The sequence below is a fragment of the Alexandromys fortis genome, unplaced genomic scaffold (assembly GCF_014885135.2).
Source record: "Alexandromys fortis isolate MF-2015 unplaced genomic scaffold, M_Fortis_MF-2015_v1.1 scaffold_27, whole genome shotgun sequence".
Lineage (NCBI taxonomy): Eukaryota > Metazoa > Chordata > Mammalia > Rodentia > Cricetidae > Alexandromys > Alexandromys fortis.
The window spans coordinates 1412403-1428242 of NW_026067952.1; the positions used below are offsets into that span (position 1 = coordinate 1412403).

The window sequence follows — 15840 nt, forward strand, 5'->3', positions numbered from 1 at the left end:
TCCTTTGGCTGGGAGTACCCTCCTCCACCCTCTCTACAAGGAAGGTCAGGCCTGCTTGGCTAGGTGTCTGGCAGCCCTTCTCTTCTGTGTACTGTAACAGTTGCATGCAGGGCTGGCTGCCTGTGTGTCTGGAAGCCTCTGAGCCTGGCCCCTAGCTGTCGAGGTGCTCCCAATCACAGTCCTTGATTCAGTCGGCAGCTGTGCCTGAGCCTGCCTGCCCAACTCCATGCTAAGGTTCTGGCCTCTCTCTACCTGGTTAGCAGTGAGGTGTTTTTTTTTTTTTTCTAAATCCGTTGTGTTGGGATACACCTGTGCTTCAAGCATTTGGGAGGCCAAAGTAGGGGAAGAGGAGAATCCAAATTCTTGCCTGAACTGCAAGCAACACAAATATGCTGGTTTGGGGAGGGGTGGGAACTAAGGGCAGGCACCAGGAGTCAGGTCCCTGCTCCCCATCCTTCGAGATCAGCCACGTGTCCCAAGTTCTGCTGACATGTTGTAAAGATAGAAAACCTAAATGAAGGTGACTGTCGGAGGCCACATATCTAGAAACGCGCAGCCGTCAGTATTTCAGTGGCATCCGCATGAGTCGGACTTCTGCCCATGATGCCATCACATCCTCACACGGCTTTGTCACTGGTGTCCTCTTTCCAGAGGTCTGCAGAAGCCGCTGCAGGCTTCTCAGGCACCATAGACTTCATTTCTGCCACCAGGGACACGTCTACAGATGTAGAGAGCAGAACAGACTGGGATTTGTGCCTCTCAGGAGAGCAGCACAGAGGTTGGTGGCCCGGCACACTAAGGCGTACACGAGGTCTTTGGGAACCACACTATCTGTGTCCTTCTGCTCTGCCACCATTGCTGTAGTTTACCTTGCAGTCACATTTTGATCCAGAATGATTGCAGAAGCACCGGGTGTCACTCCTTTGTTCCGGGCAGCAGTCTGTGGGCACAGGGGACTTAGCACACTGCCCTTGCTGGAGGATTTTGCTTGTGTCCACTTTAACTACCCAGGTTGTTGTGGAAGGGGGCGAGAGTTTCCTTACTAGGGAGGGATCGGGAAAGAGCCGTTGTTAGGCAACCAGAAACATCTAACAGCTTGACTCCCTTGTTAGGAGTTCATTAGGAGTAGGTTCCAAACAGGTTTGGCGACCTTGATATTCAGTATGACAAATCTCTGTCCTCATGCAGCCTGTGTCTCCCGGGTGGCAGCCTGCCATGGGTTGCCCTTAGAGGACTCAGTGCTGGCTCCCCTCATGGCATCCCCTTCTGTTCATTGCAGGGGGACTGCCAGACACGAGAGGAGGCAGTGGCGCTTGGCGTGGGTCTGTGCAACAACGGTTTCATGCACCATGGTAAGTGCAGGGCCTAGAACTCTGCTTGGGGCCTCGGGAGCCAGCTTTGTGTATGTGGTGTCTCAGCATTGAATGCTGTGCCTTGGCCTCCCCTGCCCCCAGGTGCCTCCCATCACTGTTGCTGGTCCTCTTGGAGGAACTGTGTTCTACCTTCTAGTCTCTGTCTCCTTTCAACGGGTGACCACTGTGTGCCCGGTGTGGTGCTGAGTTGTGCCATGGAGGGGCTCAGAATCTGGCATATTTGCATGTGTGCCCCACTCTGTGTATCAGACAACCCAACATGTCTTGTGCATGCTGATGAACAGGTGCTGTGGTGGCTTGCCCTGGCTTGGACACAGATACAGGCTGCAGAAATGTGAGTTGGTGGCAGGAGACTGGTCCTGACAGGCCTCAGGTCATCTCCCTGCCCCCAGGTGCTTTGCTGTAACTCAGAGTTAGTGAACTTACTCTGCAAAGGGCCAGGCAGAAGGCGCTGAAGCCGCCACAACACTGGAACAAAAGGGGTGTGGCTAGGTGCTAATAAAACTTTATTTAGGAAAATAGGCTGGGGGCCATTTGTCTGTCTGTGCCCATGGCCCAGGTCTAGGCTCACCTTAGCTCACTCCCCCTAGGCTTAGCTCCCCTGTAGCCTCAGTTAGGAGCCTTACAGTCTTGTCCCCTCTGCTGCCCATTGCCTCAGCTGAAGGGACCAGGCTTGGCCACCCATTGGGGCTGTTTCCTTCTCAGAAGCCGTTTGTACCCTCTGATAGCACTGGCCCTGCCGCCTGTCCTCTGCAGGAGCCTCTCATTTGTGGCTGAGGATAATTGTGGTCCACTCAGCCTTGTTCCCGGAAGGCAGCTGTCTGGGGATGCTGTACAAGGAGGGGTACTTGGGCAGCCCTGATGCCCTCAGGGCCCTTCAGGGAGGGAGATGGCAGGCTCTGAAGTTCCCCCGCACCCTGCCACGAACTCAAATATGTGCTAAAATAGGAAAGGGCTGAAAGTTAGGGTGTGGCTGTGGCAAAAGAGCAGGGTTAGCTCAGAGTGGAGGAAGGGATGGCACCTCCCGCCACGTCTGAACTGAGCCTCAGAACCGCGGGAGTCTTCAGGGACGGACTTAAGCAGAGAGGGAAAGCGAGGCTCACTGTAGCAGCCTTAGAGCCGTCCCAGGGACTTGGTCTCCTTATTCTGCTAGAGGAGAAAGCTGAAGCACAAAGAGATTAAAGTATTAGATGGAGGGATTTGAACCCAGGTCTGTGTGCTCAAAGCTGGGAAGAGGGAACAGGGCCTCCCTTGGCTGTGCTGGTGACTCAGAAGTCTCAGTACTGCCATGTCTACTGGGACTTCACGGCTCAGATGCAGCGCTGACTCTTCCTCCAGCTCTGGAATCCTCTAACCCCATGTTTACAATGGAGACTAAATAAGCAGGCTGCCTGGAGCCTGGTTGCCCTGCTCAGATGCAAGTAGCAATTTGTGTGTCTGTTCTGAAGAGGTGATGGGGTGACCCAGGAACACACACATAACTCAGGAACACTTACACACAGGTAGTTTCCTTGGAGGAGGAGGAACCGCCACCTTGAAGAAGTGGGGTCTGGAGGCGTCTGTGCTCGGGCTGCCTTACCCCAGAGCCTCATGGGCCTTCGACAGCTGCTAACTCTGGGCTTTGCTGTACCCTCTCTTGTGTTTTTCAAAACATGGTTTCTCTGCGTAGCCCAGGTTGTCCTGAAACTCACACTGTAGACCAGGCTGGCCTCTAACTAGGAGATCCACCTGCCTCTGGCTCCCAAGTGCTGGGATTAGAGGCGTGCACCACTATGCCTGGTCTTTTTTTTTTTTTTTTTTTTTAATATGATTTCTTGTTTTAAATTTGTGTGTGTGCCCGCGTGTGCATCACATCCCCCGGAGCTGGGCTTGCAGGTGGTTGTGAGCTACCCAGTGTGGGTGCTGGGAACCAGCCTGAGTGTGTATGTGTGTGACTGCGTTCATGTGCATGTGAGGCCAGAGGTGGACATTAGATGTCTTTCCTCAGTCACTTTTCATTTTGATTTTTGAGACAGGATTTGTCTCTGAACCCAGAGCTGGGGTAGACCTGGGCTGCACCTGGCATTTATTTATATGGCTACTGTGAATCCGAACTCGGGTCTTAATGCTTGCGCACGGCTTGAGCCGTGTCAGATTTTTAAAGAATCAGATAGCTTGCCCTTCATGTGGCGTTCACACTTCGGTACACAATTTTGCTTTAGTATAATACTCTCTCGGCCAAGCCACATTTGTCCAGGGCTTGCTTCTAGCCTGTGGCTGCCGATTGGCAAAGGCTGCCGAGCCACTGCCATCTGACCACGTACTGTGTGTCTGTGGCTTACAGTTCTCGAGAAGAGTGAATTCAAGGATGAATCCCAATACTTCCGCTTCCACGCCGATGAGGAGATGGAGGGGACCAGCAGCAAGAACAAACAGCTTCGCAATGACTTCAAGCTGGTGGAGAACATCCTGGCCAAGCGGTTACTGGTAGGAGCACAGTGGGACTACCATACCTTTCTTCCCGAGTCTCCTGCGGCTCGGGAGTGGAGCAGCTTCAGCCAGTGGCCAGAGCAGGGCATGCAGCTCTAAGCACGAGTCTCGGGCCCAGGAAGCCAGGTCACCGTGCCAGCCAAGATTGCACTCCTCCCACCTGGGGTCGCAGGTGCTCCTGTTTTTTCATCTACCCCACACCCATAGCCTCACGGTGCCTCCCTAGTTACCTACGGCACTGTAGGTTCCAGGAGTCTGTGTCCTGCCTGCATTAAGGAGCCTTGAGGGTCTGCAGTCGGGAACATTTCCCTGCTAGATCAGGAATGCTGGTATCTTAGCCCACCTGGGTGCTGTGCCTGCTGTCTGGCACACTTCCCCCATTTCTGAGATTCTCGGTTGTTGCTCCCCCTGACGTTCCTCCTGCAGAGCACATTCCCCCCCAGTCACGTTCAACAGCACAGGTGGGGCAGGTTCAGTAGTGTCCCCAGTGCCCACGGAGCTCCTGCTGACTCACTGTGGGTTTGTGTGTACCCGCACGCCAACTCCCAGGATCCCAGCACATTTCCTGGCCATCCTGCCCTGGGGAAAGTGTCCCCCCAGTTCCCTTTTACCCATTCTTCTGGCAGATAGGATGTCTTCCCTTCGTGTTAAAGGGCTACTGAGCCCTTGATGTGAGGACAGCAGAGAGACTCTCTCTGGGCTGCAGGGGTGGGAGGGTGGGAGAAGCAAGCCGACAGGTGATCAGTACTGGCCTCTGGGACGAGAGGGTGGTATCCCCTCATTCGACATAGATGTGTTCTGTGCCTACTGTGTCCCACGACATTCTGATATCACTCCAGTCCACTGGCTTGGCCCTGCAGTCCAGTCTGCACCCTTACCCTGCAGACTTGGGGCCCCAGCTGCTGGATCGTAGTCCTTGGTGAGCAGGGTGGTGTTGCTCCCACCTCACTGCCTCAAGTGCGTCTTGGCCTCGGGCTTTCAGATCCCGCCGCAGGAAGACGACTATGGCTTCGATCTCGAGGAGAAGAACAAGACTGTGGTGGTGAAGTCTGTGCAGAGGGGCTCACTGGCAGAGGTGAGACCCCAGGGTGGCCACTCAGTAGGGCAGTGTCCCAGCTGGCAGAGGTGAGACCCCAGGGTCCACTCAGTGGGGCAGTGTCCCATCTGAGCATGTCTGCTGGCAGAGGTGAGAACCCGGGGTGGCCACTCACTCAGTGGGGCAGTGTCCCAGCCGGGTATGTCTTCATGTCTTTGGAGGTGAGGCAGCTCAGCAGGTTCTGGGATGCCGGCTGATGCCTTTCCTATTTTGCTTCTATGGGGAACTTAGTCTGGAACTTGTCTGAGATGCAGGGTAGCTAGGAAATGGGACTGTGGTTCTGGCGTGTTCCACCAGCGCCACCTGCTGTACTCCTGGGGATGTACAGGGAAAGCAGAAGTCTCTCTTGAAGGGGTTCTTTCTCATTTGGCTGGGGCACCTCATGGCCTACTAGGTTAGCAGGAGGTGGGGGTGGGGGGCGGGGGGGCTAGACATTTGGGTCATGTTGATGTTCATTCCACATTCTTGGTCACATTCTCATGGTCACAAAGTGGCCACCCCACTGACCTTTGTGCCATGACAAGCAGTGGCTGGCCCTGACCATTTCCTCCCATGGGAATTGCCACCCACCCTTGCCTCCTTGATCTTTTATTTACAGCTCAGAGCTCAGAGCCTGGGCTCACACACCTCTTACCACTCGTCCAGAGGGAATGAATGAGCTTCCTGGTGCTTCTCTCTAGATGGCTGGCCTGCAGGTGGGGAGGAAGATCTACTCCATCAACGAGGACTTGGTGTTCCTGCGGCCCTTCTCTGAGGTGGAGACAATCCTCAACCAGTCTTTCTGTTCCCGCCGCCCGCTACGCCTCCTGGTGGCCACCAAGGCCAAAGAGTGAGTGTGGCCCCAAAGCGAACTCAGGTCTTCCTGATCTAACTGCAGGTGTCCCAAGTGCACGTGTGTGTGAGTGGTGTCTCAGACTTGTGGACACAGGCCCGTCAGTGTAGATTCAGTTCCTACCGTCCGTAGATTCAGGTGGAGTTGGGGTGTGGACAGGGGACAGGAGTGAGGTGATTAGTCAGATGGCGGTGGATATGTATGGTTGAAGAAGACAGAGTGTGCAGAGAATAGGGGCCAGAGAGATGCCACCGGGGACTGTGGTGGCTCTCAGAGATTACTGAGAGTCGGGGAGGGAATCCTGGAGCTGAGGGCTCTGGAAGGATGAAGAATCTGGCACAAAGACCCCCAGGTCACCTTGTCTACGGTGTGGTAGAGGGACAGAGGCAGTGAGGGGTTGGAGTGGAGTGGGAGACAGGAGAGGTGGATACAGCCGAGGGGCCAAGTCCTGTGGCTCCTTATGCCTGTGGCAAGGTCCCATGGATGGCCACTGGAGATGGAAGCTTCCCCAGGGCTGCAGGTAGACACAGGTGGCAAGCTGGCAGCTGCACAGCTTGCAGGTCAGGGTGGACCACGTCTGGATATAGTGCAGAGGGCATACTTATATTTTAAGATTATGTATTTGGTGCCATAATTCCCTGTAATTGATCCAAATGTTGGCTGTGAGCTGTGGAGAGTTTTCAGTGGACCAGCGGGGAGGAGGGGGTCAAACGACCCCTTCTCAGGGATCATCTAAGACCACTGGAAAACAGAGATTTGTATTACAATTCATAACTATAACAATATTACAGTTATGAAATAGCAATGCAAATGATTTATGATTGGGGGTCACCACAACATGAGGAATGTATGAAAGGGTCTCAGCGTTAGGACGTTTGAGGACCACTGGTTTAGACTATTTCTGTAAGAAGAGATGATGTGGGGGAAAGGTGACAGGTAAGGCTTGTCTGCTAGGTGCCAGAGGTGGATGTCCTCAGGGTTTAAAGTTCTGAGAACAGGCTCTCAGAGCGATTCTTTCTGCCTGGTAGGCATAGAAGGTAGGCATACTGTGTGGTAGGGACATGGCTGAGACAGGGCGACAGCTACATGGCAGTTCAAGATAAGTGACACCTGCCATTCCCCTTAGCTGGTGCCTCTCCTTGATACCTGCTACCCCCAGCTTGTGTCTCCCATGATATCCATCCCCCAGCTGTTCCCTCCCCTTGATATATGCCTCCCCAGCTAGTGCGTCCCCTTGATATCCACCCCCTCAGCTGGTGTCTCCCCTTGATATCCACCCCCTTAGCTGGTGCTTCTTCTTGATACCCATACCCCCAGCCGGTGCCTCCCCTTGATATGTGTTGCCTTCTCGGCTGGCATTGTCCCTCTCTGCTTTGGTTGATGGCCTTTTGACTCTTTGCCATGAGCTTTGGGGATCTGGTTGACTGTGTTTCTGGGTACCATTCCTTTCAGGGCTGATTTCTAAGAGGCCTTGGGGATAGGGTAGGGTAGAGGTAGAAAGGAACTTCTAAGGGAGTGGGAGCCACACTTCTTTTTCTCATAGCCTGTCCCTGCCCCTGTGCCTGCTAGGACCATCAAAGTCCCTGACCACCCAGAGGCCCTGTCCTTCCAGATCCGAGGAGCAGCCCCGCCGTGTGTCTTTGCTGTGGGTAGAGGTGAGCTGGAGCCTGGTGTGCGGAGCTTCTTGGGGCTGCATTCTGCGCATGGGGAGACATGGGCCTGATGCTCCTGCATTCCGGCATCTACTGCTCTAGCCGGGACCTGCACAGGCCATTGTAGGATGGGAGAAGGAGCAACCAGGAGTCATGGGAAAGTGCTGGGACTGAGGCGGGGGAAGGGAGGCATGCCATTTAGATGGGCTGGATGTCCCCCCAGGCAGGCAGGCAGGCAGGCAGGCAGGCAGGCAGGCAGGCAGGCAGGCATAGAATCCAAAAGGCACCAGAACTCTGAATTTGGAGGCCCCACAGAATCACTTCTGAGCCACATTGAACCCATGGGTGACCAATCTGATGCCCCCATGGTCTGTGCTGGTTTTCTTTGGGGGCTGTTGAAGGTGCTGTTCTGTTGTCTGTGAGGCCCAGGAGACCTTTGATGCTGGTTTCCTGATAATCTCCCAGTGACTCCCTTTAACGTTTGTATTTTCTCCTTTCTACTTAGGGTTCTACTTGCATTGATTATATTTTAGTTTTATTATTTTATCTGTTAGTATTTTTGCTTGCGTATATACATGTGCACAGTGTCTGTGGAGGTCAGAAAGAGGGTGTAGCATCTCCTGAAACTGGAGCTAGAGACAGTTGTGACCCACTTTGTAGGTGCTAGGAGTTGAACTCTGGCCCTCTGGAGAAGCAGCCAGTGTTCTTAGCCACCGACCCATCTCTCCAGCCCCTGGGGCTGCTGTAGATCGCCAATTAACAGAACACACATCAGTGAAGGCAGCTAGGATCTGACAGAATTTTACAGTGGGCTGTATCGCATGTATCTTTAAAAGGCCGTTTCTTACTGCGCCAGTTTGTTCCCTCTCCAGGAGATCCCTGGCATTGTCTGTAGGCAGTGTTTGGTTGTCACCATGAGGGAAGGTATGTTATAGCATCTAGTGGCCAGATGTGGATGTTGTTGGCATCCTGTAGGATCCAGGGCAGCCTCAGAGAATGCCAGGGGCCCCACATCAGGTTTCAGAGAGCTAGGTAAGGTGGGCGGGAGGGGGGTTGGGACTCTGCCCGAGTAGCTGTTGAGGCGTCTGTGGTTGTTCACAGTGTGTGTGGCCGTGTCACTTGGCGGTTCTCAGCTGTAAGAAAGTGCCTGAGTTGGTAGATTTAGATGGAAAGGTTCAGAGTGGCTCAGGGTCGGAGTTGATGGGCACCATTGCTCTGGCCTTTGGAGAGAGCATCACATCAGACGGGCAGAGTGAAACCATTCACACCCAACTAGAGTGACGACTTAAGAGGACAGGGACTCCCAGTCCCTGTCGAAGGCCTGTCACCAGTGACCAAGACCTCCCTCTCCCCATCTCTTCAAGCTTCAGTAGCCTCCCAGCAGCATCTGCCGGGGTCCAGCCGTCAGCGTGTGAGACCTTGGCTGGAACTAAGAAAGGGCTGGCACGTAGTGAGTACCAGCGGTTTCCCATGCCCAGACGTCTTGAGTCTCCCAGAGTCCCGTAACGAGATGTGCTGTGTATGAATGCCACAGATGAGGTCACTGAGGCCCAGAGAAGTGAGGTAGCACGTTGTAGGCTGCAGGGTAGCTGCACAGTTGGAAGCCTGAGACTGAGGCCTGCACTGACCATGGTCCTCCAGGCCTGCACATCTCCTAAGCAGAGGCAGCCGACCATTTCTGTCTGTCTCTAGACTTGTCATTTAACTCACAAAAGCCTGGGTCAAGAGCCACTGTTTGGGCCTTGTGGTAGAGTTGAAAGGGATGGGCTTGAGTCGGGCAACCATATTGTGACCTGGCTTTTCTGAGCCTGTGCCCTGAGGTAGCTTTGGTGTTTCTCTCTGTCACTTGGCTTTGGTCTTTCGCTATGACGTCATGCAGGGTTCTGAAAGACAGGGGTCTGAGGTACCACCTTGGGCTAATTGCCAGTTGTCACTAAATGGGGACACCAGCTCTGCCCTGCCCATTGCGGGTGTCAGTGGCAGCTCTCTGGTTGGCAGGTGGGAGAAGCCACAGCTTCTAAATGCAGCTGTTGGCGGGGGCAGCCTGAACGTGACTCCTCTGCCTGGCTCTGGCCTCAAGTGCTCCTGTTCCCCAGGCTCCGAGGCTGTAGCTGCTGGGCTTTGTGCAGGCCAGTGCATCCTGAAGGTCAATGGCAACAACGTGGCCAATGATGGCGCCCTCGAGGTCCTGGAGCACTTCCAAGCTTTTCGCAACCGCCGGGAGGAGGCCCTGGTGAGCACTCAGCAAGAAGGTGGGAGCCTGGGGAGATCTGGGCTGGGACGTGAGCCCTGCCAGCGTAGATTTTCCTTGCTGAGCTGAGTGGGAAGGGCCCTTTACAAATGGGGCTTTGTAACTGTAGTGTGTAACATGTGCTGTGTGCCACGAGCCACACTGACTGTAGAAACCGCTCTTGCATGGATGGGGGCCGGGTTCTGGTAGATGTTAATAGTCGCTCTGATGTCCACACTCACTCTCAGCAAGTGTTTACCCAGTGCCTGTTATGCGCCAGTCATGCTTCTTGGCCTTCGGGATTTAGGAGAGATGGGGGGACACTTTGGCTGTGCCTCTAGTGATTTCAAAGCCCGTACTCCTGAGCTCCTATGTGGAACCCATGTTCCAAACTGAGGACTGAGTGTGGCCCGTGTTCCAGAGTAGCATTTTAGAGGTCTCTTCAGAGGTGGCCTCATGGATGGGCATCAGACCCGCCTTGGCCTGTCCCTTCCCCTCTGAGCACTGGGGGCCTGGTCCACTGATAGTGGCTCTTTGCAGGGTCTGTACCAGTGGGTCTACCATAGCCATGAGGATGCTCAGCAGGCGCGGGCCAGTCAGGGTGATGAAGACCCCCAGGAAGAGGACCATTCTGACTCAGGTAAGGGACTGGGGGTGGGAGGAGCTTCAGTCTGGGGTCCCAGGTCCATCCCATTTGGTCCTCAGAAGTGCAGCCTGTGCCAGTCCGCTTGGCTCTGTGACAGCTCAGTGTGGGACCCCATCTTTAACCGCTCACACTGGAGCCTCGCAGCCCAGAAGAGTCTCTCCTGGTCCTTTCTCTTTCTGGGACTCTTGGGGGTCCCCTGACTTGTCTGTTTTGGCTTCTAGAAACTTCTCACTTGCCTCAGCTCCTGATTCTCCTGCTGGTTGATGGCCCAGTCCTGACAACTCTTTTTCTGACTCTCCCTCCGTCTGCCCACCAAGGACCCTTATGACAACTCTTCCCGTTTACTCCTCACTGACTCGTTGGTTGCTTACTTAACAGGCCACTTGCTGACATTGCGGCAGATCCATGGGTTATGGGATCAGAAGTGTGTGTCTTCTGTGGGTCACTGTCCTGTCTTGGCCTGCAGTGTCCCCTCTAGAGTGCCTTTTGGTTCTCTATCAGTCAATTCACTTCCTCCGCTGGCTGTTGACAGGCACCACAAACTTACTGTGGCCACATTGACACTGGCTTTCCCCAAACCTGCCCCTGGTTCATCTTTATCCTTCTGGATTCTCGGCCTCTTTTTGGTCCTTCCTCCCTGGTTCCTGCGGCACTCTGTCCACACTCTGTGCCCTTCTTTCCACACCCAGGATCTGACCAGTTCTCACTACCTTCTCTGGGACTGGTTTGGTCTGGTTTTTACCGGGATTATTGCAGCAGCTTGCTCACTGTCCTCTTCTGGTTGACCTCTGCCACGTGTCTCACACACAGTGTCCTCACAAAATGAGAACAGAGCCTTCTGTGGCCTTCTCCCTGCTCAGGGGCAAGACGAAATCCTGACCTCAGCCCCCAAAGCCTGGTGTGTGTGTGTGTGTGCGCGCGCGCGCGCGCGTGTGTACCTGTGTGCGTGCATGCATGTCTGGGGCAGCCTGGCTTCTGGTGTCGCCTCCCTTCTCTTTCTTTCTTTGCCCTCTGTTCTGCATCTAGCTGAATATATTTCTGCCCCAGCTTCACACAGTGTGCACTGCCTGGGTCACTGCTCTCCCTTCACTCCGATGTCATCACCTCCTCAGAGGTCACCCCCTATGTCCTAAACACAGAAGTCCTTCCTGGAGCTGGACCGCAGGAGGGTGTGGGCTGAGCCGAGTCAGCAAGCTTCAGCACTGGCTCGATTATCACCTCGCACCCCTCAGCCTCTCAGGTGGCTCTTTACATGGTGGCCCTGGCAACTTGGAGTCCACTTGAGAAAGAATGTCTCCTCCCTCCCTTCTATGGAGACAGTGGGGATCCAGATGGCAGTTCCCTGCTGTCTGTGGCACCAAAGTGGGCAGGTGGGGTCAGTCTCCACTGGGAATGTGGTACTTGGGCCAGCGCTTGGGAGGGTGGTTGGGTTAGTGGACCAGCAAGCGGGTGAAGCCCACCACAGCCCGCTCAAGGTGGCAGTTTCGCTCCTAGGGTGCAGTGCTAGTCTCAATGTAGTTTGCCCCTCTGGCTTCCAGCCCTGCCTCTGCTGTCCCTGGGTCCCCAGCTGAGCCTGCATGAGGACAGTGCCGTGGTGAGCCTGACGGTGGACAATGTGCACTTGGAGCACGGTGTGGTCTACGAGTATATGAGCACAGCCGGAGCCAAATGCCACGTGCTGGAGAAGATCGTGGAACCCCGCGGCTGCTTCAGCCTGGCTGCCAAGGTCTCACCCTATTCCCGAGTCCCACCCCAGGCATCCCCATTCCACCCTTCAGGCCCTGACTGGCTATGTTCTGGCCCCAGGTCAGGGTAGCTGATTCCTTTGCCTGGCATCTAGTCCCTTCCCCAGTGCTCACCAGCTGCGGAACTGGGGAAGATGGTTACTATCCTTTTAGCCTCACTTTTCCCTTCTCCAAAATGGGTGTGTCACAGCACCAACCTCTTAGGGTGTCACGGTACAGAAAGGGGCCCCACAGGTAAGGACACTCTGCCCCCATTGGTACACAGACATGCTCAGAAGCTGTCCTCCCTCCCACAGATCCTTGAGGCCTTTGCTGCCGATGACAGTGTCTTCGTGCAGAACTGTGGGCGGCTCATGGCCATGAGTAGCGCCATTATCACCATGTCCCACTACGAGTTCCACAACATCTGCGACACCAAGCTGGGCAGCATCAGCCAGAGGATCAACTGCTACCAGGAGGTACTTGCTGCCCACGCTCCACTTCCAGCTTTTCCGCCATGTTCACCCGAGTGAGACTAAGCTTCATGGGCTCAGTCGTGGGCAGACTGTAGATGGCCATTCAGGCACGGTCATATCTGGGTGCCTGAGCAGTTCCTGTGGGAATCTGTTTGCCCATATCAGCTTCACTCTGAGGCTGGGCCTTCACTGCTGGTGATCAGATGGCTTATGACTCTAGCTGCAGCATCCCCTGACCAAATGGCCTCCCAGGGTGCTCCTGGCTCTATGTGTGTCCCTTGCTTTGCTCTGGCCCCAGCATTGTAGTATGAGGAGGTAACTGTGCCTGAACCTCATAACTGAGGGTCGGGAGACATGGTTCCTAAGATATTACAGCAGCTAAACTAGAGAAGAGAACCTGTCAGTGCTCGGTGTCACAGGTCCTGCGAGGCTATCCCTGTGAGAGACACTCTGGGGACCTACTTCATTCACGGCGCTCCTGTTTTCTCCAAGCGGGAATGTCGGGTCTAGAGGCCAGGATAAAGTGGCTCCAGGGGTATTCAAGGACCCACTGATGCCAGCTCATGCTCCCTTGTCCCCACCTCTCAGTTTGCAGTCCAACTGAAGAGCAGGGTCAGCCCCCCCTTCAAGCAGGCACCCCTGGAGCCCCACCCGCTGTGTGGCCTGGACTTCTGCCCCACCAACTGTCACGTCAACCTCATGGAAGTGTCCTACCCCAAGACCACCCCTTCGGTGGGCAGGTCCTTCAGCATCCGCTTCGGACGCAAACCCTCCCTCATCGGCCTTGACCCAGAACAAGGTACTTGCGTGCGTCTCTTAGATATTGTATTAGATCTCACCTTACAGATGAGGATGCAGAAAAATGTCCAGAGGCCACTATCCAGGATGGTGTCAGTGGCTCCACAGTCACCAGGGAGGGACCCAGGCTCCTATCTTTCTGTGTGCCACTTTTGTTTGAGTCTTTCGTCTTCACGATGCCTCTCATGGTAGAATATGGCTGCCAGAGTACCGGCCATCACGTCTGCACTCTAGGTAGGAGAAAAGATCTCAGTAGTTAGAATGTATTATCAACAGCTCTTTTCTCAGGGTGACCTAGTTCTAAGAGTGTCAGACAGGTCATAGTTGTGGTTGTATTCCTCTGTGCAGAGGTTCAGGCAGGGTTCCCTCTGTGTGAGCTGGGACCTGTTTCTCATAAGCTCCCCCACCTTCACTGCAGGCCACCTGAACCCCATGGCCTACACACAGCACTGTATTACCACCATGGCTGCCCCTGCCTGGAAATGCACATCTGCAGTAGACGGGGACTCCCAAGGCCAGGGTCTCGATGACGGCAGCTTCGGGTCAGCCGGTAGCAGTCCCAACCAGCAAGACCGGGGCCTGAGCTTTCTGCTCAAACAGGAAGACCGTGAGATCCAGGATGCGTACCTGCAGCTGTTCACCAAGCTGGACGTGGCCCTCAAGGAGATGAAGCAGTATGTCACCCAGATCAATAGGTGAGGCCTGGCCCCAGGGCAGCTGGGGCTTCTTAGCCCGACCCTCTCTGCAGCCATCTTTGTTCATAGCGGCCACTCTGAGCACCTCAGGTCCTGTACAGCATTGCCTGGCTCTATCCACCTGCTGCCTTGAGCATCTGTGACAACCAAGTCCCTTTTTTCCAAGGAGAGCCTTCTCTAAGGAAGTGAGGGGCAAAGGCAGTGTCCTCCTGAGGCTAAAGTGCCTGTCTGTGAGAGTCTCTCTGATTTGACATTGCAGCAAATCGGGCCAATGACAAGGTGTCCCTGTTTCTGTAGGACACTGTGATGCACAAAACCGCTGCCAGCTCTGGGCAGTGATAGCTCCACGCTCATTACTCAGGAGGTGGACAGAGGTTGGTTAAACAGCGCCTGAGGTTGCTTTTGCTAAAGCCAGGAACAGGCAGTCCTGTGTAGCACATAACAAATAAATGTCCAGGCTGTGGATGCAGGAAAGAAGAGGAGGAGGAGATGGAAGGACAGAAGGAGGAGGTGGTGGTGGTGGATTAGGGAAGGGAGGAGGTGGAGGAGGAGCAGCAGGAGGAGGAGCATGTGCCATTGTAGATCAAGAGACCTGAGAAATGCGTTAGCCAGGAACAGTGTCTGGGCCAGTGTAGGGACCTGCTTCCTGTACACTACCTGGAGGGAGCGTGTGGACCCAGCCAGGGCCATTTGTGTGAGACCGGTGCCAGGTAATGCTGAGGGGAATTAATTTTGTGTGACACTGCGAAAGCTGTGCAGTCAAGTTTAAGAATGGTAAGAAAGCCTCCAACCAGGGCTAGAGAGAAGGCTCAGCAGTTAGGAGGCACTGGCTGCTCTTCCTAGAGGACCCAAGTTCAATTCCCAGCACCCACACAGCAGCTCACAGCTGTTTGTAACTCCAGTTCCAGGGGTCTGACAACCTTACAGATGTACACTCAGGCAAAAAAATAAACAAGCAAATAAGTAAATCAATATAAAAAGAATAGAAAAAAGGCAAGCTCCTTCCTACCGTGGTCTGCGTTGTGGGGTCTCTGGGCGTGTAGGGTATCTGGCTACTGCTTGCGCAGGGTCATGATATCCTCCTCCAGTTGACAACCCAGACTGTCTCCACACACTGCCCAATAGCCCCTGGTGGGCACATTTATGTAAAATTCTTACCAACTTACCGTCACTTACGGGTGCTAGGTGAGGCCCAGTGTCTCTTATATGCTTCAACACTATCAGCAGCCTGCCACGTAGGGCCTGCTGTCACCCCGTTTTCCAGAGGAGGAAACAAGGCTCAGAAGGAATAACTGGCCTCTAGCCTAGGAAATGCCTGTCTGAGAGGGCAGCAGGCTCATCTAGCTACAGAGTCCATACTCTTAGCTGATATTCACTGTGGCTGCCTGCCAGAGGCCAGAGTCTGTCCACCACATGCTCTGCTTTTTAAATGAAGTTTTACTGTGGACATACCTGCCAGTGGTGTGCTGCAGTGTTGGAGTTGGTGGCTGTAACTGGGGTTCTCTGACCTGCTGCAGCAGCAGAGTTGGTGGCTATCACCCAGGTTCTGTGACTTGCAGACCCTGGGTTTCTTGTTTACTTTTCTTTTTTTTTTTTTCTTTTGAGACAAAGTCTCGTGGAGCTGAGGCTGCCCTAGAGCTTGCTATGTAGCTGAGACTGACCTTGAACTCTTGACTATATATATTCCAGCCTCCAGAGTGCTAGGGACTACAGGTGCGAGCTTCCCAGCCTGTGTGAGGTGTTTATAGTCAGGTCCAGCAGGAGGCAGTGCTGAGCACCCATGGAGTTGATGGTAGGACTTCAAGGGAGGGAAAGACGCTACTGGGTGACTCCATCACTCCCCCTACCC

General features: G+C 54.4%; 1 protein-coding gene across 1 annotated transcript in view; it reads left to right on the top strand.

Annotated features, from left to right (window-relative positions):
- The window catches only part of Prex1 (phosphatidylinositol-3,4,5-trisphosphate dependent Rac exchange factor 1), a 149321-nt gene that overhangs the window by 116255 nt on the left and 17226 nt on the right, over nucleotides 1–15840 (top strand). The window contains exons 15-25 of the mRNA XM_050151083.1: nucleotides 1280–1352; nucleotides 3697–3839; nucleotides 4825–4917; nucleotides 5619–5767; nucleotides 7340–7425; nucleotides 9519–9655; nucleotides 10193–10292; nucleotides 11837–12024; nucleotides 12340–12501; nucleotides 13087–13297; nucleotides 13715–13991. Of these exons, the coding sequence (XP_050007040.1) occupies nucleotides 1280–1352; nucleotides 3697–3839; nucleotides 4825–4917; nucleotides 5619–5767; nucleotides 7340–7425; nucleotides 9519–9655; nucleotides 10193–10292; nucleotides 11837–12024; nucleotides 12340–12501; nucleotides 13087–13297; nucleotides 13715–13991 (1619 nt within the window). The remainder of the gene's footprint in view (nucleotides 1–1279; nucleotides 1353–3696; nucleotides 3840–4824; nucleotides 4918–5618; nucleotides 5768–7339; nucleotides 7426–9518; nucleotides 9656–10192; nucleotides 10293–11836; nucleotides 12025–12339; nucleotides 12502–13086; nucleotides 13298–13714; nucleotides 13992–15840) is intronic.